Raw genomic sequence first — 27,209 nt, 5'->3', positions numbered from 1 at the left:
AGGTATTTTCAGCAAGTCATTTTTCATGAATCGTCTATTTGGCAGGGACAATGCACAGTAATGAACACTTAAGGCATTCAAATGTGTCGAGCGTAACAGTGCCAGATTTAGCTTTGAGCTAATTTCCATCCGCAGTCCCTCACATAAAACATTTAAGAAAATTACATTTTACAAACATAGCAAGTCGACGCAAAGCCGGTGTGTAACAGAGGAACACGTTGATATTGAGACACAGAAAAGGATGCTGCGGACAATAAGCAATCACATCATGAATATTCAGTCACTATTTGGCGTTGGATCTCCAGGTGTAACGTCAGTACGCTCAGAAGCAGGTGTAGGAAACATCAGGACATTTTGTCTGCATGCTCTCCACACTTTGCTTCCTTGCTTCCCATCGTTTGGAAAGTCTCTGTTTCCCTGCTGCTTCAATAATTCACTCGTGTTCAGTTTCTGCCTGTGTGACGTTGCGTCATTAAAAATAGATGATCTTTGTTGTAAGCTTGAGAGATTTCAGAGTAGGAGACAGACACAGTGCACATCTTGTTTCGGTGTTGCATGGGATGTTGTGTTCAGGGAAAGGGAGGAATCTGAAGGTAAGCTGTTTGACTTCTTATCTTTAATAGTTGGCTGTGGTTGGTTGTACTGCTTCAGATAATTGAATATACCAGGAGAAGTACTAAAATCAGCACTTAAACTCCTTGGCGGTTACTTTAAAAAAAAGCCTGTTAGCCACTCAAACAATCCACGATCCATTTTCAAGATGACTTCCAATGATGGCTTGCGAATGTCTTTTTCTGCATTAACATCACTTCCACTTGACCTATATAAATGCTCTTGTTGTCAAATCATCCATTTTTGACCACGTAGAAACAAAATTCAGACGTCAGTAGTTGGTCAGAAGCTTTATTTTATCGTGTCTGAGCCAAAACCAAAATAACGTGCCAATGGAAAGCCGAACATGCATGGTAGTGGAGGTTGTCAGGGCCGGCCCTTGGCATAGGCAGTATAGGCGAATGCTAAGGGCGCATCAACCAATGGGGGGCACCGAAAATTGAAAGAAATAAAAAAAATTAGAAATTTAAAAAATATATATTTTTTTTAGTTCATAACAACACAATTTTCACCCCCCCCCCCCCCAAATCAAGTTGAACCGCCTCAGCCCCAGTAAAAAACAGAGGTTTATGTGAAATAGTTCTTTTTTTAAAATAATGGTTTTAGTGTGCAATTATAGGTTTTAATTTTGTATTTGTGTTAATTTAAAAAACGTATACAGCTTGTATTAACATTGGAATTCCAAGGCACACCTTTATATGATCATTATAGTTAAAAAATAAGAGAATAGATTTTCATCGCGCCAGCAAAAATCTTGCCTAGGGCAGCCAATTGGTTAGGGCCGGCCCTGGAGGTTGGTTGTATTTTGGGGTTGTAGGACTGTAGTACTGTAGAGGTAGTACTGGTTTCATCAAGGTGTTAACTTATTCTGCTAACATAGAAAACTAGCCTTAGTTAGGTTAATTGTCCCAGATTCTGTCTAATAAGCCCCATAATTAAACATGTTGTGTTTAAAATGACACCCAAAAGTTTCTAAATTGTATATTTGACTTCCCCATTGTGAAAAATCATGTAATTCACTACCAAAACCCCCCCAAATTGATATAGTGGTTAAAACTCTGTGGTAAAATGATGTTTCATCGGCTGGAAACGGCATACATTTTTGGAAAATGGTCGCTATTTTATAAAGCTCCAGTGGCTAACGGGCTTTTTTTAAGCAATAGGCTTGTATCCACTTCTAAAGAAATTGTTACAGCAATGGTAAATCACGCCCTGAGGTGTTTGTTTGGGGATCTGGGCCCCTGCCAGATAGATTCCCTCTGAATCAACAGAGGACCCTCCCCAGAGAGGGAGGTGTGTTTAGGGAGTTGTGAAACTGTCAAAGCAGCCTGTTTGAGTCAGGAGCGGCTACAGTACTGGGAGGTGTTTCCACTGTTGCTCCACGTTAGCATCTGTATGCTAATCAGTGCTAATCCCGAGGCTGCTGGCAGGTGGCTGTAGTGGAGAGCGCACTGTTGGAATTACGCAGCTACACGATAACCTCCGCTGAGAGAGAGAAAGAGAGAGAGAGGAGAGTCATGCTGCTGCTGCTGCTCTGAGGGATCTGCGTTAAAGGAGTCTATTTGTAAACCCTTTTTGTTGTCTTCTTGTGCTCTGAAATGTTGTTGAAACACACTAAACGTTTGAAAATGAAGATCCTCGGCCGCTGGGACCGCAGTTTGGTGGGTAGATTTGCATTACTTTGGCTGGTTGTTACTTTGGTTCAGATTATAAACTGGTTATTATCGTGATATTTATTGTTGTATCTGGAGTATGTATCTCTGTTTTTCTACGAGACATCTGTGTGTGTTGTTGGAGTAGTTTTACTTCTCTATCTCACTGTTAAAGTATCTCTTTCTTTCTCCTACTTAACTCTCTCTCTGTCAGCACAGTTGCTCTCATTAAAATCTAAAAATGTTCGGGGTTCCCAGGTGTAATGCTCAATGACGTACATGCACATTTTTAAATAGGTGTTCACACTGGAAGATAGTTGCACAGGGAAATGCAATCATGTTTGATTCCTGCATAATTTGTATAGTGTTGAACTTTTTACCTCAAACTTTCTTATTCATGGATTCCATTATGCTTTTCTTAAAGGAAATAGATGACGATGTGTTGAATCCATGGTGTGAAGAAATCCCCATTTTGTCTATATGTTTTTCTTTTTGCTATATTTAACTTTTTATGCCGCCAGTGCCGTTTTTAAAACCATATTTATGTTGAAACAATGTGTTTCGTTGTATTGCCCGTCTAGTCTTTTCTAGCTTTAAATATATTTTTTTAACTTTCAGTTGTATTAAGCAATTTCTGACATGTGTCGTTTGTGTTGTCCTAGATTTGGTCTCTCTTTCTTTTATCATTGTTTACTCACTTCGACTTGTTGTAGGCTACACATCTTGTTTCTCATTGTAAATGTGATTCCTGATGAAGAGCCATAACTAAAACTATATGTGTTTTGGAATCCAGCTCTATTTTCTTCAACATGTTGACAACATGTGTATGATTACATCAAATCAAATCAAGTTTTATTTATATAGCACATTTATAAACGATTTTTGGTCGAGCCAAAGTGCTGTACATAAAATAAAAATAGCCTACAGTAGAGACACTTTACAGCAAATACAACAGCACAGATTGTTCAGAATATCAGTATGAGAAAAACGACACCCTCTGTCCTTAGACCCTCTGTCCTTAGACCCTCTGTCCTCAGACCCTCTGTCCTTAGACCCTCTGTCCTTAGACCCTCACATCGTACAAGGAGAAACTTCCAGAGAAAACCCAGTTTAAAGGGAAACATGGGAGAAACCTCAGGGAGAGCAACAGAGGAGGGATCCCTCTCCCAGGACGGACAGACGTGCAATAGATGCCGTGTGTAAATCCAAGAGATAATACATTTTACAGCATATAGACCGAATGTTAGGAAATGCATGTGTCTGTAATGAGAAGATGAATCCACGAGGATGTCAGCTAGAATCCTGTGGAAGCCATCAGGGAAGCAGCAAGACGAGACCCAAGGCAGGACCGCAGAGACAGGTTCAGACACGACCCGAAGGTCACGACTTAATCCAGAACTCAGGAAAGAGGATCCAAGACACAGGACTACAGCAAGAGGATCAGCCTCGACTCCGGATCCCGGCGTAGATATAGATACAAAACAAGAAAAAAGATTTGACTGGGTTAATCGGAACAAGAGAATACACAGACACAGACAGAGAGGGAGAAGGTCATTGGATGAAAGTTATTCTTGATAATCCTCTAGAAAGATCTCATGAACTTCCCCACTCAATCTATCAAGACCCGAGCAGTTCTATTAGATATAGATGAGAAACAGAGATAGGGAGCACAACAACCTGTCTCTTCGTCAGATAATAATAATCCTAAATAAAGCGCTTTATCAAAGACTCTCAAATCGCTTTACAAATACACATTACACATACAGATCATACATGTAATGGTGATCTACTGTGGACAATACCCACAGGAGCAAATTCGGGTGAAGTGTCTTGCCCAAGGACACAACGGCCTGACGCAGTGGGGCGGGAGCGGGTTTCGAACTGGAGTTCCCCAAGGCCCCCTTGATCTGATGATCAAACGCACAGACCACTGCGCCACCCGTCCCAGATGCACTCCCCGCTTATCTAAGCGACTCTGTAGCCCGTTACCCTCTACAAGGCCATAGACCAGCAGAGGGGAAATGGGGGGTGGGTAAGGGTTTTTAAGAATAAACCGCAAGGGTCTAAAGGGAAAAAATATGAAATATAAGGTACTATATTTTAAGTAATCCTATCTACTATTCCTATATTTGAATAATGTATAAACTATTTAAAAAATACTTTAATAATTTAATAAATGAATAAATAGATAATTAAACAAAAGCCAGAGAGAAAAAGTGAGTTTTAAGTGTTGATTTAAAACCCCCAGGGTCTGGGCCGACCTCACATGGAGGGGCAAAGTATTCCAGAGCCTAGGGCCAGCCGCTGCGAAAGCTCGATGCCCTCGGGTCTTAAGCCTGGTCTTAGGCACTATCAACAGCAGCTGATCAGCCGACCTTAAGGCTCTGCCCGGAGTGTAGCGATGGAGGAGTTCTGCTATATAGGCAGGAGCCAGCCCATTTAGGGCTTTAAAAACAAATAAAAGGAGTTTAAAATCTATTCTGAACCGAACTGGAAGCCAGTGCAGTGAAGCCAGAATTGGGGTGAGAGGGCAACCAGCTAATCTATCATTTAAACACCAAATAAGTAGTGGATGGTGTACACACACCCTGTTATGACTCACATATACTCTTTTATATATTTGATGTCTGGTAAATCACTCCATTTTTAGCGTGCAGCCTAAATTAACCCCATTTGAAAAACACCATCTGGTCGTCTCTCATGTCTGCGTGCATGTGATGTTTAAATCAGATTATGGATAAGTGAATGTTCTGTTCCTCCTGTATATTATACTGTATTACCTCTTAAATATAGCTTGTTAGCATTCTCAGGACATGCTGTGTCATACTCCTACATCAAAACACTGATGTTTTGAGCTTTAAATACCTGTGTCACTCTCTGCTGGCTAGCTTTAAAGTGCTACATGTCGTGGTATATAAGTCATGAAAAGGTTGGAGGCTAATTCTCATGAATCATATGTTTATGTAATGATTTACGTCACATTCACATCTGTTGAGTTACGAAATGCCCCAGTGTGCCAGGCAGCAACATGGCATGCATCTCCAACGCATACATGGACTAAAACACGTGACTTCTTCCACACGGCCGCACAGTGTATGCTGAGCCGGTCGGTTAATGGACTGTATGTACATCGCTCATCCAATGCGGCTGGTATTCCAGGAACAGCACACGGCTCTTCTCTGCAGCTCTGCTTCCTGTTGGACGATGTGAAGGCTCAACCTGCCTTCAGTCATCTGCTGTTTTAGATCTGTTGTGTGTTGGAGTCTGATGTGTCTCTTCTTCTTCTCTTGCAGGACTTCTCCTATGACGACTCTAAGGTGGAGTTCAACGTGGACGCCCCCAACGGTGTGGTGATGGAGGGCTACCTGTTCAAGAGGGCCAGCAACGCCTTTAAGACCTGGAACAGGTAACTAATGGCGCATTTCCACTGCAGCGGGTAGCCCCGTTTAAGTGTCCTTAATCGGCCTCAAGCGGCCAGGCCACTTTTTGGTGGCATTTCCATATAGCGTAGCACCGGCTAGCGGGTACTTTTTCCCTCTTTCCCGGCCCCATCAAATCGTGGTTCTATCAGGCCAGGGCTGAACTAGTGACGTCAACACTCTCGACTGCTGATTGGTCAGAGAGAATCGTCACGAGATCATCCCTAGCGTCGCATATATATCTAGAAGCAAGCTTGAAGCATTTTTATACACAGCATTTTTGTAAACAGAGGAGCTACAAAAATGGCAACGTCAAAGAAAAGCACACCGTGGTCGACCGAGGAGGTGACGACGTTCCTACATCTTCCTACAAGGCTTTCCCTTTCCTGTTATATATGAACTTGTGCATGTAAATGGTCTGCAAAGGCTACAATCCTTCTCTCACACACTCCCCCTTCTGTGAGAGAAGGATTGCGCTCCAACAAATTGTACGTGATAGGCTAAGGGGCGGGACATCTCTAAGCGGTAGAGATATAAACCTGAAATGTGCATAATAGTGGCCCATTCAAAATAAAATGTAAATACAGTGAGTACAATATGTTAAAATATAGTATTAAATGCTATATAATATTGACAAGAATGTACTTCTATCTCCTCATGGTGTTTCAGCATGTTTCTGTCGCTATGAGGCAGGGGGTTAAAGAGAGTGTGATGTGAAGCCATGTGAGGAATTCCTCTCACATGGACACAGTGTTTTTCTCTTTGCACGCTGACCCTTAAAGATTGGAAGCGTATCCTTTCTATAATAAGTTATTTATCCCTCTCTCTGCAGGCGGTGGTTCTCCATACAGAACAGTCAGCTGGTCTATCAGAAGAAGCTCAAGGTGAGTCCGTATATCTGGCAGCTATCAGCTTTCCCCGGGGGTAAAGTGGGCTCTCAGAGGTTAAGTGCACTTTAATGGAGGGGGGGGGGGGGATGGATATTTTTTAGCATTGTGGTGATCTTTAGTGAAATCCATCATCTCAGTCAAGAGATATCTCAGTGTGGCTTTCAGGTCAGTCTTCTCTGCTTGACATCAGTGTGTGTGAATATGTAATGGCCACGTACACGAACTGCCAGGAAAGAAATATATATCATGAAGTAGGAACAGCTGTCTTATGTTTGTGTTGTGTTGAGGCGGCCTTATTGGTAAGCAGAGTTGTTCTACGTTCTATTCTACGTTCTATTATTCTAAACCTAGCAAGCCACGTGAATGTCTTGGATGGATTTGAACCTGCGCCCCGCGCTACCAAAGGACCAAGTGAGTGACACGGCAGCCCCATTTTAAGTCATCTTTTTGTGTTTGCAGGACTCTCTCACGGTGGTGGTGGAGGACCTCCGGCTGTGCTCCGTTAAACCGTGCGAGGACATCGAGAGGAGGTTCTGCTTCGAGGTCGTCTCCCCCTCCAAGTAAGGCTTCTGGATGGATTAACATGCAATAGACTCTTATGGCACTACTTCTATTCTCTTTGATTGTATTTACTTGCACTATTTTATCTACTTATTGTGTTGCACTGTTGGAGGAGCCCGGGACCTAGGATTTTCATCGACATAACTAAACTGTAGCTATGTTCGAATGACAGTAAAAGTGAATTGTAATATCTACCCTTTTATGTAGCGCCTTATCAGCCCAGTTATACATTGTTATTGTGCCCAAGTTAATCTTTGCATCTTCTCCTGTTCAGTTAGTCATTTTTGTTTATTCCATGAACATTGAAAGGCTCTTTTCGAGGAAGTTAAAGAAGATATGTGGCCCTTCTTCACCGATGCAAAGAACATGTACTTTCAGTTTTATCATTCCGATCCGAAGGGTGGGGTTTTTAGGTTTTCTGTAAGACCTGACACATGACCACCGTCACCCACAACCTTTTTGATATTACTGTCAATGTGTTTATTAACATATTCAATAAACAGAACAATTATTAATCGTTAAAGTAATTTGGCCATTCGAAAATATGGATGTGTGTGGTATCTATTTCCTATTTCTGTTTGACGTCATATCAAACTAAAGATCTTTTGGTCCAACCCCTGGGGCTAACAACTGGATGGACCCTTTTCACTATTTTATTCCATCGATCAAACTTCTATAAATTAACAATAATGACCATAATTGTTTGTGTCAGCCCGATTAAGCATGTCACATGTCACATTATGCAGACGTGTACGGACGGAAAATGATGATTATGGTAATTGTTCTGTGTGCTTTGCAGGAGCTGCATGCTTCAGGCAGAGTCTGAGAAGTTGAGACAGTCGTGGATTCAGGCGGTTCAGGCCAGCATCGCCTCGGCCTACAGAGAGAGCCCAGACTCTTACTACACCGAGGTGAGCCTCAGATATACATCTCGGTTTGTTTCCTTTAAAAGAATAAACAATCATTTAGTGATATAAGACAAGACAAGTGCAGTGTCACAGATACACAGAAGAGGCAAGGTGCATTTACAAGTAAAGAAAAATAACAAGTGTTATACATGGAGACAAAGAAGAAAACAGTCTTTGTGCGTTTAAGGGATTAGACAAAAAGAGCGGAATACATGACAAAATTATAATCACAATTATGTGAGTAACAATATAATAGTCATGTATCCTGTAAATAGTAGCAGGACCTTAAAGACCTTAAAGGAGTATTTAGTTCATTTCTGCATTTTAAGCATGTGGTCTAGATTGTCTCTTTTTGGAATACAAGGTCCAATCGTTTCTCAGAGATGCATGCATGTGATGTTTAAATGAAATAACACATAAGTACCGTACAGTAGGGCTTCTACTACCAGCAGATGGTTAGCTTAGTAATCTATCAGCATGTCTGAAGCTCACTAATTGACCTGTTTAAAATACTTGTATACCTTGACTAACAATTGACTGTGTACCTTTTTAACCAGTTCAGAATATGTGTAAAAATGTATTTGTAATACATGTCTTTGATAGTGTGGTATTGCTGAACATATTCTGTGATCCTTAAGATTTACTTTTCTTTGTGTTTTGTCCAGCACCTGGACAGAACGGCCTCTCCGTCCACCAGCAGCATCGATTCGGCCAGCGAGCCTCGGGAGCGCAGCGTCCGCGGGGAGAGCATCCTGCAGAGGATCCAGCTGCTGCCAGGCAACGAGCATTGCTGCGACTGCGGCCAGGCGGACCCCCGCTGGGCCTCCATCAACCTGGGCATCCTGCTGTGCATCGAGTGCTCCGGCATCCACAGGTAGAGAAGAGTTGTCAGGCTAATCTAAAGTGACTTATTGGCTAAAGTACTGCCAGTCTGTTTAAAAATGTCTCTTTTTTTATTTCGAGTTTTCTTATGTTTTTGTTTTGATGTTATTATCTGTTTGAGTATTTCTTAAATGCTTGAAGTAATCCACAACAGTGTCCTGAAAGGTGCTTCCAAATAAAAACAGAAGTATTATTATCACTGCACCTTAGTACACTTGTTTAGGTTCCTATAGTATATCTCACTTGAGTATTAACTTGTTCTGCTCCTACATCTACTAACTTCAAACTGATTGCTAAATTGACTTTGTAGATCAAAAAATGTCCCGAAATTAATAATTTACTGTAAATTAGTTATTTAAGTCCTAAGAATCTTCATTCTTCAGTTGTGGTGAGATAATATCAACTTGTTTTAGTCTAAATCAAGCATTTCATTTTTTTTATTGGCAACAAAAAGACAATTACAAAAAGGTGTCTTCGAGTCGTCAAACATGCATCATTTTGCACAGAAAAGGTTCCATAAAGCGTAAAACTATAAATAATAAAATATCTGAACACTCTTCTGCCGCTGCCAGTGTTGCTGTGAGGGCGCTGGCACTGAACACAGGAAGTGATGCCAACTGTCTGTCACTTTGACCCTAAATTGTGCCGTGAAAGACACTTAGAACTTCCTGCCAAAAACACACACACACACACACACACACACACACACACACACACACACACACACACACACACACACACACACACACACACACACACACACACACACACACACACACACACACACACACACACACACACACACACACACACACACACACACACACACACACACACACAGGTAAAGTGAGAAGATAAAGACGAGTTTCAGTGAAAAAGAGCTACATTAGTAGTTAATTGAGTAATTTCCTGTCAGACCCTCCGACAGACCTCATGTTCTGTTCCGTCACACTCCTGGCTTGAATAGAAATCCCTCTGGAGTTGTGTGTGCGTTATATTTTGAAATGATGTTCGTCTCTCGGTGAGATCAGACGTTACAACGCAGAGGGAGAAACACGGTGTCATTTTTTTTGTTTTTGTTCTGACTGTGCCACTGTTGCCTGGATACCAAACAGCTTCATGTGTGGAACTCTGTGGTTTGCATGACATTAGCTTCTCTCATTTCCCTCCGGATAAAACTCTTCTGATGTTCGATCCCCGCTGCTATTCAGAGGCCGTCAACAAAGTGTACGATTCATCTGTAGGAACAATTATAATAAAAAACGTTAATTAGAATCTATATGCGGTTTACAAAGTAGTTGTATACACAGAAGGAGTTTACTTGTATGTATTGGTGCATAATGTCAGCGTGAATTACATCTAAAACTAAAAGCATGTATTATTATTTTTCCTTTTGTCTTTTTCTATGTTTTATTGTTTTGTCTTAAATGTTGTGGTGTTTTCTAATCTTTGCGGATGGTAGGGTTATACACACATTGAAACTAAAATGATATGATAAATGTTAAGTGTAATATAAAAGTAGGTTTAATTTTCCATGGTACTTTTTCCTATTTTTATTAAAATGTTCTGATAATCTATATTTATATCCTCTTGTTTTCCTGTGTTAGCCACAACCTCTTCCCTTAAGTCACAACATAGTTACATTACTGCACTTTCTCCTCTAAATTCTTTGACTACAGAACATAATGACTTCACTTGTGTTGTTGCAGGAGTCTGGGAGTTCACTGTTCGAAGGTTCGCTCTCTCACACTGGACTCATGGGAACCAGAATTATTAAAGGTACAGTTTGTCTTAGCAGTGTCGTGCAATAATTAGGTAGTTGTTGCTCTTAACTATTACCAAATTCCTTTTAATGAATAGCCAAACATTTTGGGGGAAATTATTATTTGATTTTGAATCCACAGCAAGGAGACTGTTTGCCTAGCTTAGTTTAGCTTTCCTTAGCTTAAAGGCGGGGTAGGTAATTCACTTCAGAAACACTTTCTGTTATATTCCATGGAATGCTCTTAACATCCGATAGCAATGAATACATTAAATGCTTTGACAATAAATACATTAAAAAAAGCCGTAGCGCTGTAAAAAGCACGACCAATCATCTGAGCCGGCTAAAGTAACTGGATGGCCTACCTGCCTGTCAGCCTTCCATCTGGGCACAAACTTATCTCGTGCCCTCATTGGTCATGTGCGCGTTCGTGTGTGTTGGAGGAGGGGCTCTGTGAGGAAGTGGCAGATATGTTCCGGTTTCTCCACTCTTACCTACCCTACCTTAAATATACTAAGACACTAAGACAGTTTAGCCTAGCATAAAAGCCATTTAAAAGGTTGAAACAGCTAGCCTGGGTTCATAAAAGTTAAAAACAACCACACCAATGAAACAAAGGGGATGTAATGCGTTCATATGCCAATATGCATGCTAAGCTAAACATCTTGTAGCTGTAGCTCTCGTTGTAGAGATTATCAATCTTCTCGTTTTACTCAGGAAAGCAAATGAACTAATTTCCTAAAATGTCGAACTGCTCTAAACAATCAGTCTTAATAAGGACACCATTAATGTCTCTTTGTCTTTGGTTCGTAGTTAATGTGTGAGCTTGGGAACAGTGTCATCAACCACATCTACGAAGGCTCATACCAAGAACAAGGTCTGAAGAAACCATTACCGTCCAGTTCAAGGTAGGCATTCCTAAAATAAAGCTTAATCAAATGTATTCTGCGTGTTAGTGTGCTATAATGTTGGTGTTTGGTCCGTCGCAGGCAGGAGAAGGAGGCTTGGATCAAATCGAAGTACGTGGAGAGGAAATTCCTGAAGAAGCTGTGCTCCACAGAGATCCTCATCAACGGAGAGAGGAAGTCGGAGCGGCGGTGGAGCGTGAAGAAGTGTCGGAGGCACAACAGCGCCACCACGGTTCCTAAAACACGGCGGAGATATCGACACGACATAGGAAGCATCTCCCCGTCCACCCTCTCCTCAGGTACTTCAGAGGGTCTCTGTCTCTGGAGCATCACTGGATGGTCAACAAACAAACATGGCAACCAGTGGAATAGGGGTTTTGCAAAAATACCCATGTGGTGATAGAGACAGGTTCATGATAGTCAAAGGTCCATCTCAAAATATGTTTGTACACACAGAAAGATCGAAATACTGTTTCCCACGGTCCCGAGGTCTAACAAAAACTCACTCATTAAAATGTAGTGTTTTAAAACAACAGGAAGTGAGGTGTTTATTTATTTGTTTATTCCACACATGGCAGTTATTTAAAAACTAAACATGTACACTTATACTGGTTGTTATTTTTTTATAGCGCATGGTGGAAAGGCGCAGGGACAAGAACTTTTTATTTTACCTGCGCCTTAAATAAAGGAAATAACCTTTAAAAAGTGAAATAAAAGCGATATTCTTTCAGTCACAGTTGCTCACAAATACTGAAACATAAACCCAAACACAATCAGAAGTCAACTTCATACTGTCTAATTACGCTTTCTTTATACATTTTCTTAAACTTAAAAAAGGTCTTACTTCCGTTTAAATCCTTCGGCAAAGAATTCCACTTCTTTACGCCGTTATTGTAGCTCCGTCCGCTGATTGGCCGATTCATCAACACGATCAGTTGGATTTGAAGCCGCTGCTGAGTCACACGGCTTATGAAGGCAATTACTGACTTCAACACCTCGGCAGCTAAGTGCCTCCATTTGCATCAAAAACACACTCCTTCTCGAGTCATCATTTGGTCAAACACAAAGACATGAATGCGTTAAAAACAGTAGCAGCTAATCAGTGTTGGGGAAGTTACTTTTAAAAAGTAGTGTTTGCTCGTTACTTCTTTAAAAAAGTAATCCCTTACTTTACTTGGTTACCCTCCAAGGAAAGTCACTTTTTACATTACTCGTTACTTTCACGTTACTTTTATGTTGCTCGACTTTTGGCAGAACCCCGTCTCTGTTCCTAAATGTGTAGGCTTACATAAAGTTCTACTATGGAGGACATAACAGATATGTCTTTTGTGCTCTTTATTATAAAAAAATGCCACAGAGCACTTAACAAAACATTGGGCTTAGGCGTCAACACCACCACTACACAATAAAATCATAATCATTAAGGGTTACAGGCTAGCCCCAAAGTAGGTGCACAGCTGGTGCAAATCATATCAATAGGCTACTAAATAGGCTTGGACTCGAAATATCATCATTTCCCCGGGATCTTGAGCTATAGCTTCATGCTAGCATGTTTTCCTTTCAAAAGCTTGGTGAGGTTGGCAGTGGAGTTAACGGCAGTGGACACACGTTTCTTGCCAGGGCACAACGTACACCTTACACTCACATGTTTCCCCTTAGTTTCAACAAGTTCGAAGTAATGGGAATACCTCCGTCCCTCGAATGTTAGCGGTGGCTGCTTCTCGCTTGCCATCACTGCTCTTCAGTCTTCATGCCACCACCAGCGGCCGGCCTCTATCACGTACAGTGTGGAATGAGAGCTCGTGCCTGATGCGTAAGCACGCAGCTGAGTAGGCAGTGTCGCTGTCGCTCGTCCCTGGGAAAAGTAACGTTGCGGCGAATTGAAGAAGAAACTACGTTACCAAATGTTCCGTAGTAGCGCGTTACACTACTTTTTACCCGGCAAAAGTAGTTACGTTACCCAACACTGCAGCTAATAGCTATTTTGCATAATGGTGCCAGTTCTCGCTAAATGGTGACAGACAGAAGCTTGATGTGGCTCCAGCTGTTTTAAGTTTGTCTGATACACTTTGTTCTGACGAGTTGCCTGTTTGTCTTTCAGCCGCTGCCAAGTTCAGAAGAGAATCTCTGTTTTGTCCCGATGAGCTCGACTCTCTCTTCTCATACTTTGACACGGGATCTGGGCCTCGAAGTAAGCGAGTCACGATGCAATCTCTCTACCATGAACAGTAGCATCCAGAAACTGTATTCATTTAAAGGTCCCCTATTGTACTGTTTTCATTAGAGCTTGCAAAGAATAGAATACGTTTATTATAAGGTTACATGAGCACGTTGCCCATAAACTACATGTCCCACAATGCATCTTATTTTGTGACATTCTCACTGAAGAGACTTGCTATTATTTTCCCTAGACTTCTGCTTTCAGACGTAGTTAATCATGAAGTTATGACCCTATCCGATAATAACCCAATGCAGAGGAAATATTGTAAAATAATACATTATTTTATATATATTTATCTATGTATATTTATATAGTCTTAAAGTTAGTTACCACCGGCCCTTTGAGTGCAACCATAATTCTAACATGGCCCGCGATGACATTTAGTTTGACACCCCTGCTTTAGATGAAACTAGCCCCTCCCCCGCTCCACACAATGGAGCTCTAGGAGGAGATTCAGGTGATAGGGGGGGGGGCTGATTGGCTAACGGTTACACAAGACAACACATCGTTATGACATCATAAAGTGGCCAAAATCTGATCAGCTCATTTTCAGACAGGTTTTTATAGAAATGGATCAAAAAGAGAGAGAATCTTTGTTCCTGAAACTTTCAGAGTCTCTTTCCACAGAGGGGACACGTGTTGATGTAGAAGAGACATGAAGAAGAGGGGACACATGTTGATGTAGAAGAGACATGAAGAAGAGGGGACACATGTTGATGTAGAAGAGACATGAAGAAGAGGGGACACATGTTGATGAAGAGACATGAAGAAGAGGGGACACATGTTGATGTAGAAGAGACATGGAGAAGAGGGGACACATGTTGATGTAGAAGAGACATGGAGAAGAGGGGACACATGTTGATGTAGAAGAGACATGAAGAAGAGGGGACACATGTTGATGTAGAAGAGACATGAAGAAGAGGGGACACATGTTGATGTAGAAGAGACATGTAGAAGAGGGGACACATGTTGATGTAGAAGAGACATGAAGAAGAGGGGACACATGTTGATGTAGAAGAGACATGAAGAAGAGGGGACACATGTTGATGTAGAAGAGACATGGAGAAGAGGGGACACATGTTGATGTAGAAGAGACATGAAGAAGAGGGGACACATGTTGATGTAGAAGAGACATGAAGAAGAGGGGACACATGTTGATGTAGAAGAGACATGAAGAAGAGGGGACACATGTTGATGTAGAAGAGACATGAAGAAGAGAAGACACATGTTGATGTAGAAGAGACATGAAGAAGAGGGGACACATGTTGATGTAGAAGAGACATGAAGAAGTGGAATTTGCATAATAGGTGACCTTTAAACTGTATTGATGAGTGAGAAAGAGACAGAGGAAGTAATGTGTCCGTGTTGTGGCGCCTCCTGGTCCCGCAGGCCTCAGCAGTGACAGCGGTTTGGGAGGAAGCACCGACGGCAGCTCGGACATCCTGGTGTTCGGATCGGTGGTGGGCAGCGTCACCGAGGGTGAGTCCACGGAGAGGAATCACTTTCTGATAAATAAAGGGTTTTGAATCAACTTCTGTTTTTTTATTTTCCTTCAACTGACGTGGCGAGCAGAACAAGTGCCTTATTGTAAGATCTGTGCTCTTTCTCAAAGGAATATTGTTTCTGTTTTACCTGGAATAGCTTTTTGGAAAAATCATTTAGCTGTTTCTGCGGGAAAAAAGTTTCGACTTACTTTTTGTAAATATGGTAAAAGAAGTATCATTTAAAGTCATTCATAAATGCTGCCCGGTTAGGTCTTTTTTTGTTAAATTTAAAAAAATGTATTTACACTGCTTCTTGTTATTCCAGTAAAACCATCTTTTATGAAAACATACCTGAACACTACAGGACATTTAGAATAATATTATCTAACTTTGAACTTCAAAAAGATAATAGTTTTAAAAATATATATTTTTATGTTGAACACAATATTTATTAGTGAAGGTGTTTTTCATTTTTGCATAGTTTTACCTTCATTAATGTAAATCTGATTAAGTAAGACCTCCCTAATTATTCTATAAGTATAATATTAATATGACTTAGTTTGACTATATTTAAAGTTCATCCTGTCATTTACTTTCATATTATATCTAGTTTCCTGTTCCTCTGGTTGATTCTAAATATTTCTGTTTATTTTTAATAATTGTAAGAAATCTTGATAAAGGGAGAGGTACAGTGTCAGATGGTATTTTGGATATTAGAATATGAAATAAGTACACACTCCCCTCCCCCTCTCCTCAGAGTGCGAGGTGTCGGAGGACTCGAGCGGGGAGGCGGAGCCTGAGACGTCGGACCCCGAGGACCTCAGGGAGCTGCCCCCCGGGGCGCTGCTCTGCAAAGCCTCCAAAGCCCGAAACCTGCCCATCATGGCTGAAGCGCTCGCTCACGGGGCCGACGTCAACCTGGTGAACGATGAAGACGAAGGGAAGACGCCCCTCATCCAGGCCGTCATCGGGGTGAGTCCAATGAGCTGAATGAGTCACACAGGAATATATATATATAGTAAACGTTCAGTGACAGAATAAGAATCTTAAAGCTCTTACACACATGAAGGTCAGTCATGAGCGGTTCTCAACCGGCTACAAGTTGGTTGGCTTTGACCAGTTGGATATGGTGAAATGCAATGTACATTTTGTAGTCTAAAGTAAGGTTGCATTGTGGGAAATGTAGATGCAAACTTTTTTTAGCTTGACCTTTAATAGAGAATAACAGTCAGGATATATCAAACTCTATTGACCATTATCTTTTAATAATCTTTATTAAAATATGAAATGGTTTCTGAATGCTCCTTTAAAGGACCAGTTTATAGGATTATGGTGAAATGGAAATGTATATAGTTCTGTGTTTTGGTCATTCTGAGGCCGTTTCTCAATGTCGAGTAGAGCTGCTGCAGAGCCACTATTTCAAGTATACTACGTTATCGAGTGGCGCCGAATGCTGGGTATTTAACATACATTTAAACAGTCCTTCGGCGCCACTCGATGACGTAGTATACTTGAAATAGTGGCTCTGCAGCAGCTCCACTCGACATTGAGAAACGGCCTGAGTGCAGAGAGTCGGTCAAAACGGATCCACATTGACCTCCAGATGTTAAACAAAGTAAGATAGGCAACATGTAAAAAAGAGCTTTTGACAATTCGGGAAATATTTTAAATGGAGGGCTATTCCGTTGTATGTCTAATAGATGCATTTAACTCATAATAACATAAATAATTAATTCTAGGTCATTTAAAGAAATAAATAATCCAACAAATGACAACAAAATCCTTATTGAACATTCAAACGTGAATATGATTGTGATGAGACGTGCACCTCACTTACAACTGTGCTAAAGTTATAAATACCCATATATCTTGGTACAATACAACATTGTAAATATTACTGAAACAAATATGAGACTCGTAAAAGTTGAATGAAGTTAAACAAAAAACATAATTCAATTATTAACTATTTAAAGTGAAATCCCCTTCAAAATGGTCACAAATGGCTCCGGTGCGAGACACTCCCATCAGCAGCTGGGAGTGTGTTGCAGTCTGTTTTTCTTCTGCCCCCCAGATCAATACCTGGTTGTGAGCATGAAGCTAACGCGTGTTGTTATTTCAGGGTTCACTGATCGCCTGTGAGTTCCTGCTGCAGAACGCTGCTGACGTCAACCAGCGGGACGCGAGGGGGAGGGGCCCGCTGCACCACGCCACGTATCTGGGACACACGGGGTGAGTCAGAGGCGCAAAATAACCCACTTCAGAATAATATTGATCATGTTGCTTTATTGAATGCACAGTTAGGCATGTCCAGCATCATACTCATAACCATTACCTTACCTACTATAGGACATAATAATATCTCCATCACTCTCACATCCTTTTTAAAGCCTCTCTTTGTTTTATAAAGACTTTTTTTAGGATCCAACATTATATCAATCAAAGCTGCAACATTCTAATAAAAATAATAAACAAACTTAGATGTCTTTCTTTCTTTTACGTTGTGTAATGTAACACTAACTGTTTAAAAACCCGTGTCTCGACAGTGTCTTCTACACAGGTTGCCCATATCTGTGTCTCTTAAATTGCTGGCGCCGTGGGAAATGTAGTCTTTTAAATCTTCAGACTGACTAGAACCGCCAATCGGGTCAATTTGACCCGGAGCTGTTTTTTATTGTATGTAACTTTTTTTCAATAAAATATTAAAGTCTCCCAGTCCGTGACTTTTCCTGAAAGTGTGTTATGTAGCACGCTATGTTGTTAAAAATGTATACCTATTTCCGCCCAGCGGGTCATATTGACCCCTTTTTGCGTGTAAACAAACATGACGTGTTGCTATAGCTCCCGCTGTTTGCTTTTCACCCAACAACGACAACCGCCTCACGAAACGCTATGTTGTAGCGTTAATAAACAAAACAATTTAACAAAATTGCAAGAATACCAATACCAAGCAAGCAATACTTTTACCTTGAAAATCAATGCATTCTAATACCGGGTCAATTTGACCCCGGTGGCGGTTTTAGGTATAAAAAAAATCTCTGGCGGTTCTAGTGTTAATATGTGAATTATGTTGTGTTGCTGTTTTAATATTTGTATTCTATTATATCTCGTTTTATAACCACTGTAAAATCTTTGAGCACCTGAAAAAGCGCTTGGCAATTAAATGTATTATTATTAAAGTCCCTTGAATACAGAGGTCACCACTCGATGACAATATTTGGCTTTTTCACTAAAATCTGAAAAAACTGTCTGCGACACGTTACATCATTGACTTACTCTTACCTAATTAACACAATATAAATAACATCTGCTAATCTCCTGAAGTTATATCTGCATTTTACATTCACAAATGTCACTTATTTATGTTTCTTAATGTCAATCGATCTGTCTGAATGTGTGTTTGCTGTAATGATCTCCGTTTCTCTGGTTTTTCCAGGCAGGTGTGTTTATTCCTGAAAAGAGGAGCGACACAGAACGATGAAGATGAAGATGGCCAGGACCCTTTGAGTATAGCTGTGCAACAAGCTAACGCGGATATCGTCACACTGTATGTTCATTTTTATACATTCAATCTTTAACCCCTTCATCATTGATGGATTTAACAGCCCTTCCTTCTTATCCAAGACTTTTCTTCTGCTACAAAAACGGCTTAAAGTGTACATGGTTTGTTTTATAATAATTGCCATGTGTGGAATAAACAAATAGATCTTCAGGCTGTGTTTACAGTGAAATATTAGAACAATTTAAACACGCGTTAAGATGCAGATAACTTTTCGGAGAAGTGTGGCACACACTTTATTCAAAAAATGCGTCCAAATATTAAATGTTTCTTTATTTCCCCCTCAAAACGTAAATTAAACAAACCTTTCAATTACACACCATTTTATAATAATTTATATAAAACCACTTTTTATTGCTTTACACTCCAGCTATGATGGATTTTAACACACTTTCTTTCTTAACGTCAGGCTGTGTTTTCAGTGAAATATTGGAAACATGTATACCCAGTTGAGATAGCCCGTAGCAGCAGTGCTGTTGTTTGTGTTTGTTTCTTTATATGTAATTCAAAAAAGGTGTACAAAGCAGACCGTACCATTTTCACTCTCCAGCTTTGATAGTTTTAACACCCTTTGCTCTGTATCTCCAGGCTGCGTCTGGCCCGGATGAACGAGGAGATGCGGGAGTCGGAGGGACCCTTTGGACAGCCAGGTCATTACCCAATCAGCAGCCCCACTGAGCAGCAGTATAAGAAGTGCATTCAGGAGTTTATCTGTCTCACTATAGCCGAGTGCTAGGATCAGAACTCGGGTTCAAACTACAGTAACAGCAGTGCAGGGGGTGCCAGAACACACACACAAACAAGCAGGTGTTTCCTCTCCACATCAGAACCATACACTACTGACTTTAAACAGTCAGATTATCACTTAGGATCACCCACTAACTCAGTGTTAACCTCCTCTAGTGGTGTCAGATTTCACTCAGCTGCCAACATGAACACAGCATTAACACAACATGGTGGAGGGGTCAGAGCCGTCCAGCAGCACTGCTGTCAACAAACCACAGATAGTCATATTTGAGTGCTTCAATGCTACAGTGTGCTCCGAACCAAAGACCTGCCACGGTTTGCTTTTACAAACAAGTTTATTTCATCAGATTTCAGATATTTCGGGCGCTTTTGTTCCGACTAAAATGCAATCAAAAGGGACGACTTCTGACGCGTCAATCAGCACTAAAATCCTGCTTAAATCATCAGTCCAGTTCTTATGTAAGACGTTGAAAAGATATACAACTTTTCGGTCAAAGTTAACTGCGCAAGAAACATCCAATCACAGAGCTTTTTATTTTTGGAATCCCTTTTAGATTATTTCAGCCGCGAGGGACCCATCATTTGTTTCCATTTAAAACGATGAAGCATTTCAAATTCTCTATCGCTCTCTTTTGTCTCTTTAGCCCGGTATTGGTGGCTGAGGCTCATGGGTATTGTAGTATTAAGAGCTGTTTGCTTGACAGAAAGGATGGACAAAAGATAATTTCACAAAAACGAAATGGAGATAATTATAACTGGTGGTCGTGGCTTAATCCTTTAGGGGATATTGTGTCCTTAAAATTGAAATGGGAATACAGAATGGGAGAAATTACTTCAGGAATCAGCGGCTGGACGCCCTGGTAACTCTAAAATGTGTCTCATCGAGGAAAGAACAATCGATTCATCGCCTGTTCACAGTGGTGGAAAAACTACTCCAATGTTTTTCTTAAAAAACAGCAATATCAAATTGTTAAAATAATCCGTTACAAGTAAAAGTACAAAACTATCGGCATCTAAATATACTTAAAATACCAAAGTAAAAGTACTCCCTATGCATATTCGCCCATTGAGTTATATTAAGCAACTGGATTATGATTATTGATGTGTTTGCTTACCACAGCTGGTAAAGGTAGTGCTATTGGGAATTATACACTTCTGCTGGATACCTTGGTGTATATTTATATGTCAAAGCCTATTTAATAACACATGAATATTTTATATTAGCTAATAATCTAAATCTTAAAAGTAACTAGTATCTAAAAGCTGTCAGATAAATGTAGTGGAGTAAAAAGTACAATATTGGCTTCTAAAATGTACTAAGTATAAAGTAAAGTAGCATAAATTGGGAATACTCAGGTAAAACTGTACTTTAGAAAAGTACTCGAGTAAATGTACTTGTTTGAATAACCTGAGGATCAGTAGTTTGCGTGTTTATGATGAAAGGTAGTGTTGTATTTGCATTCTGAGGGGAAACTGTGAGGCTGAGATAACTGTGACTGAGAGTAGAAGATCACTGAAGAAAGATCATTCCTCTTACAAAGCTTTTATGATTTATTAAAAGCAGAATTATGCACTTTTTCTTACCAACAGTGATTTAAATCTAGTTTTTTGTTCTCCTTAGGAATAAGTTAAAATGCTTTTAATCAAGACAAAGCGTCCAGAGCAAAAGTGCAATGACGATTTCAGTACAGATAATCAAAGTATTTTTTTAAGCTGGATATATTTTGGTAGATCTTATTTTGCTGAGTGCACACACACACACACACACACACACACACACACACACACACACACACACACACACACACACACACACACACACACACACACACACACACACACACACACACACACACACACACACACACACACACACACACACATATATTCTCATGGTGAGAAAGAGAGCCAACACTCGATAATATATCGTCTCTTGGAGTACAAACTGCAGTGTAAGATGGACTTTTTTTATAAATCACATTAAACTAACAAGTATTACTGTTTATAAACATTATTTATATGTTAAAATGTCTGATCATTGTGTTCTAAAGTATCACGATTAAGCATACGTTAGATTTGTTCTTTGTTTATAATGCATGGGTGGCTGTTGCCCAGATCTTCCTGTTGCTTTTGTTTACTTGTGTGCCCAGTGTAAGTGAATATTTGACATTTTAATATTGTTGTATAATGTTGATGTCCATATTATATACTGCCAAATCATGACAACAGTGCATGGAATGACATCCATGACAGAAAGAGATGCAAACGGACTGAACGCCCCTCTCTTACGTTGGCTGGATAGTGCAACAAGCTGACAATGACCATGGTAGCCTGCCTAAAACTTTATTTAATCATCCCGTTTACGCTCTGAAATGAAATGAAACAAAGTCTCTCGATTTCTATTTGTTTGACTCCTAAGTAGCAGTGATACAGAACGTGGTTTTCTGAGTTTAAATTAAGACATTACAGTCCTGTCGTCTGTTGCTCGTCTTTGACAGATGCTATGGACTGTTGAGGTTTGGTTAACCAAAGACCACAGTTTCTCAGAGTGCCAGCAAGTGTTTTTCTTCTTTTATATGACCTTTTTCTTTCTTAAGGTCGGCCATGAATCCAAAGGGACTGTATGACAAATAATTGGGTGGTTTTATTGAGCTTTTTAATCGAGCGAAACTCATTTCTAAACCATGAATCTAAGTATGATCAGAGTCACTGCTTAACAGTATAACACATTGGTTTGTGCTGAAAATGCATTTTATACTGAATCCTGCAAGAACATTATGAAATAAAGGCACAGTTACAATAGTGCACGGCAAGGGTGAGCTAACTGCTGACATATTCTTTACCACGATTTTATATTATTTCATTCAATAAAAGACCAGATCGGAAGAAAAAGAACATCACTTGCCACCTCTCACTTAGCAGCTCGTTAGCTCAGTCGCTAATAGGAGAATAAGATTCCTGTCTCATTACTGTGTGCAACCAATTATTTTTAAGGCAGCCTTTTTACTCCAACAACGGAGTTTAAATCAGAGTTGATGGCGCAACATGTCTAATAAGCTTCAGTATGAGCCCTGTTCTCTTAATAAAGAATATGATATCAACATTTTGCGAGCAACAGTTCACCAAAGCTGAGATATGTATGCACATGCACTCCTGTCTCACGAATGAACCCACTAAAACGCATTGATTCCATTGAAACTAATGTACATTTTGTGTTGACTTTTCTTTTAATAAATAAATAAATGTATTACATTTTTCCCTAATAATTGTCATACAGTCCCTAACTTAAGTTTGCTAACACAGGTCTTAGCCGTGTAGCAGACGTAGCGCTGACAAAGAGAGCAGCTCACTCCCTTTTCTTGCTCGTCAGTGAACAAATGAAAGCACTTTGAAAATCCAGCCTTCTCATATTTTGTGCAGTACTCGATGTGGTAGCTTACAGACTGTTTCACTGACCGCACGATAATTTGCATCAAGCCATTGAAGGATTATGTGTTGTACAGTACGATGTGTCTGCTGACTGTTGTGTATAGAAACAAAAAAAACTATTAACACTTTAACTGCTTGCTTCTAACATGCAACTTTTAACTTTCTTGCATCTTTTCTGTCTCTGACTGTTAACTGTTCATTTCTTTGAATATTGTAAGAACTTTCCTGTGCATATTAACACTAACTGCTACTTGACTCCTTCTCTTTGTTCAATAACCCCTCCCAGTGTCTTCTAAAAGTAAAATAAATGGAAGATGTGACTAAAATCTGTCCTCTCCTTTTGCTTCCTTGCTTCTTTCTTCTCTTCTCTTACAGCCTTTCCCTACATGTAACAGCACTAACGCACATCATGAACTGCTGCTGCACTAACAATGAATCAATATATCTGGTTTCCACAGCATGACATTAGAACATATTTATTCAGTCGATTAGAATGTGCATTATGCAGAGAGATTAACATTTGAGTTGGAATGTTTTTATTTTTGAGTATTTATAGGCACTGTATAGTAATTATACAACGGTGTATATAACATTATATAGTGGCAAGAAAATATAATGTTAACTTAAGTATTTCAATTAGGGCTGCACGATTTTGGGAAAAAATCTAATTGCGATTTTTCTGACAGATATTGCGATTCGATTTACGATATTTGTTTTTAAGCGACCCAACGGAAGTTTATTGTAAAATGCGGCCATATCTCCGGCTAGGAAGGTCGCATCAACGTGCTCCCGTCTCTAGCACCCCCGCAGCCCGAGCTACGAGTGAAAGAACTAAACTTACATGAAACTTCCGTTGGGTTGCTTTAAAGTCAAGCTTCAGTTAAAGATTCACCCTGTGATAGAAACATGTGATGGAGCATTACTAACCTGACTCAGATGGTTCACCAAACCATCTAGCAAAGCTCCATTGGAAGCCATTTGGAACGGGCAGGCACTTTAAAAAAGACTTGGCAGGTGATTGGATCAATCTGTCTATCACCTTCTATCATGGGCCACTTCTGATTGGTTAACAATGGCTGGTACATGTGGAGCACAGCACTTCTGATTGGTTAACAATGGCTGGTACATGTGGAGCACAGCACTTCTGATTGGTGTGGATGACTGACACACAAGAAGAAGAAAACAACAAATTGTAAAAACAAAATGCAGGCTTTGATTTGATAATCGCATCATTTAAAATCGATTAATCGTTCAGCCCTCATTTCAATTAACGCATTCTTCAACGCTTAAAGAGGCCTTATTATGCTTTTAGGGTTTCCCTTTCCTGGAGAGTGTTATACAGATTGTTGTGCATGTCAATGGTCTGCAAAGGCCAAAGTTCCCTCCAGAGGGAGTTTGGAACAGCAAACAAACTGTAGTAAGAAAATGTGGCCAAAAATGAACTTTTGCTGCATTTTTACGCCCACAAAAAACTAATTAATGTACTATTCCTCTTAAAAAGTGTTTTCTTGGAAAGATTCAACCCAAAAATGTAGGATAGGATATACCATTCAAAATGTGTATAAGCTCTACTTAGACACATAATGTTGTGTAACAGTCTGTTGCTCAATTATAAAAACGTTGCCCTTGACCCTTTAAATATAAAAATAAAGGTAGAATTTAATTGCATTATAATTGCATTTTCTCCTGGCTTGGGCTCTTTTTTGAGGTAGATAAACTGGACCATTGTTGCTGCTTTATAATGTATAATGTTGGTCCAAAAATATCACTGTAAACACAATGTTATTAATAATATGCAATTGAAGCACGTGTGCACATTACAAGTGTATATTGAGTGTTGACAAATATATTAAATGTATAATGTTCTTATATAAACCATTCCTTAATTTCTGTACAGCACAGTGCTCCTAAGTACATATTATTTTGAAACTCAAATCTCCCTCCTGTATGTCTTATAAACCACGATGTTTACTTTGAAGTACTTATTGCAGGGTTTACATTTTTACCATGAAGCCATATCTAAGGATGCACTTTTCTTTCTCACACATCACATAAACAGGGAAAGCCAGGAATGTTCATTCCTCCTTTTTTTTTTATTAGCCGAGCCTGGGAGCTCTCATGAGACACAAAGAGTTTGACTGCCTTTGTTACGCTTGTGGATAGAGCGGTTACCATGGCCACGAGTAAAGTAAAAGCTCAGAATTTGTAAAGTTGAAAGCAGAAAGCTTCACGGTGCCTCGGCCTGTTTCTATTCACTAGACTTCTTCTTACACAGAGCTCCTTATGCTTTCTGTTTCCTCTCATCGCTTGTGTTTATATAAAAGCAGTGGTGTAAAGTAACTAAGTAGATTTACTCAAGCACTGTACTGAAGTACCATTTAGAGTTACTTGTACTTTCCTTGAGTATTTCAAAGTTTTCTTGTGTCCAACTACAATTCAGAGGTAAATGGTGTACTTTTGCTCCACTAGATGTATTTAATACCTTTAGTTACTTTGCAGATTTTGTTTAATAATATATTCAAGTGTTAAATCAGACTTTAGTTCCACCTGGAGTAAATTCACAAGCTATCCTGCAGCATACAAAGTCATTCAAACTAGCTGCACCTTTACCAGCTTTCAGAACACTTTAATGAATCAATAATTTAATCAAAATATATAATATATATTATTCTGAAATGGACCAATCTGCAGAATGAGTACTTTTACCTTAAGTTGTGTACTTGTGTATTTTTTACTTTAGTAATATTTTGATGCAGGACTTTTACTTGCAACAGAGTATTTCTACACTCTTAAATGTAAACTTTATCTTTTGATATCGCCGTATTTAAATGTTGATATCCGTTAATATCTGTTCTTTTACTTTTACTTAAGTACAAGATTTAGTACTTCTCCCACCCTTACACTGTAGATGTTTTGCCTGTTCAAAGTGGCATCATTTTTAACATTATTTACGTTGTTTCCGTCATCAGGAGACGCCACGTACCTCGACATCTTCCGAGAATTTTCCCACATGGCATCCCACAACCCGGAGAAGCTGAAACGAAGGAGTGTTCACTTCAGACACTCCTTCAGGTAGTCGGTAAATAAGCAGAGGAACACAATGATGTACTTGAAAAGTGCAACAGCCACTTTCCATATTCTCACAGTTACTATCACAAACCTTAAAGAAAAAGCATAACGTGTTACAAGTTACCCAGTCTGTTTATTCAGCAGAAAAATTCACATTTGAGTGAGAAATCGTTCATGTTTGGATGCTGTTCGCTGGTCATTAGCCCTCAATTTCATATCAATATCCTACAGTAGCATTATATCCGCAAGAGTCTTGTGCTGTTCTTGGATCAACGTTTTATATTGTAATGAGGACTTTGCTGGTCTTGTCCTCTTAAATGCTTTTATAAATAAATATAGCATTGCTTTTGTACAGTGTTAGATACAAATTGTTTGGATAAAATGTCAAGCACTTGTTTTGTTATTTTCTTTAATCATTGCCGTTTCTTTGCTGTATCAGTTTCATTATTCTGATTCATTGAAGGATTTATTTTACATATACATGTGTGTGTGTAATGCATGCATTTACTCCCATTATATTTCATACTTGAATTCAGCTATGTTGTATGGATAAAGAGTGCCATTTCATCAGCTATCATCAACAACCATGAAGTCGCAGTATTACTTTCCGTTTATTTTGTTATGAAATGTTGTGTGTTTTTTGCATTGACTATGCTGGTGTAGTCTTTGTATTACTTTGTGTAATTTGCAGTACCACTATGAAATGCAGTGCTTACTGTATATGTGTTGTAGTAGCACACTTGATAATATATCTGTATGACTATGAACAGGAATGCACATGAAAGATGGATGAAAAATAAACTTGTCTGTGTTTACACAAAATGCATTAAGGGAACTTGTCTATGGTTTGGCCACACAACTATTTAACATCTCACTGTAGCTGAACAGCAGCGACCCCTTGTGTTGAAATAAGAAATCTGCTAGAAACCTGTCGTTCTACATTTGAGTTTTTTTTATGTTTTAGTTGGCTTTGAATTTCCCTGATTTCTTTTATATACACTGTTTTACTATTCTACTATCTATACTTTACGTCACACTGCGTTTATCATACGGGAAGAGAGAAATAAGAATATTGAAAAGGAACAAGGAAATACTTGAAACAGTTGGAA

General features: G+C 39.6%; 1 protein-coding gene across 1 annotated transcript in view; it reads left to right on the top strand.

Moving 5' to 3' along the window:
- The window catches only part of LOC117449209 (arf-GAP with coiled-coil, ANK repeat and PH domain-containing protein 3-like), a 93,359-nt gene extending 66,433 nt beyond the window's left edge, over positions 1 to 26,926 (top strand). The window contains exons 11-25 of the mRNA XM_034086691.1: positions 5,558 to 5,670; positions 6,516 to 6,567; positions 7,033 to 7,133; positions 7,934 to 8,045; positions 8,708 to 8,916; positions 10,634 to 10,703; positions 11,500 to 11,594; positions 11,676 to 11,893; positions 13,696 to 13,785; positions 15,205 to 15,294; positions 16,057 to 16,271; positions 17,419 to 17,528; positions 18,733 to 18,843; positions 19,444 to 19,505; positions 26,001 to 26,926. Coding sequence (XP_033942582.1) covers positions 5,558 to 5,670; positions 6,516 to 6,567; positions 7,033 to 7,133; positions 7,934 to 8,045; positions 8,708 to 8,916; positions 10,634 to 10,703; positions 11,500 to 11,594; positions 11,676 to 11,893; positions 13,696 to 13,785; positions 15,205 to 15,294; positions 16,057 to 16,271; positions 17,419 to 17,528; positions 18,733 to 18,843; positions 19,444 to 19,505; positions 26,001 to 26,107 — 1,755 coding nt within the window. The 3' untranslated portion in view covers positions 26,108 to 26,926. The remainder of the gene's footprint in view (positions 1 to 5,557; positions 5,671 to 6,515; positions 6,568 to 7,032; positions 7,134 to 7,933; positions 8,046 to 8,707; positions 8,917 to 10,633; positions 10,704 to 11,499; positions 11,595 to 11,675; positions 11,894 to 13,695; positions 13,786 to 15,204; positions 15,295 to 16,056; positions 16,272 to 17,418; positions 17,529 to 18,732; positions 18,844 to 19,443; positions 19,506 to 26,000) is intronic.
- Positions 26,927 to 27,209: the final 283 nt, after the last annotated feature.

This window comes from Pseudochaenichthys georgianus, chromosome 7 (assembly GCF_902827115.2).
Source record: "Pseudochaenichthys georgianus chromosome 7, fPseGeo1.2, whole genome shotgun sequence".
Taxonomy (NCBI): Eukaryota; Metazoa; Chordata; class Actinopteri; order Perciformes; family Channichthyidae; genus Pseudochaenichthys; species Pseudochaenichthys georgianus.
Note: the sequence above shows the minus strand (reverse complement) of the source record. Positions and strands in the feature narration are given on the sequence as shown.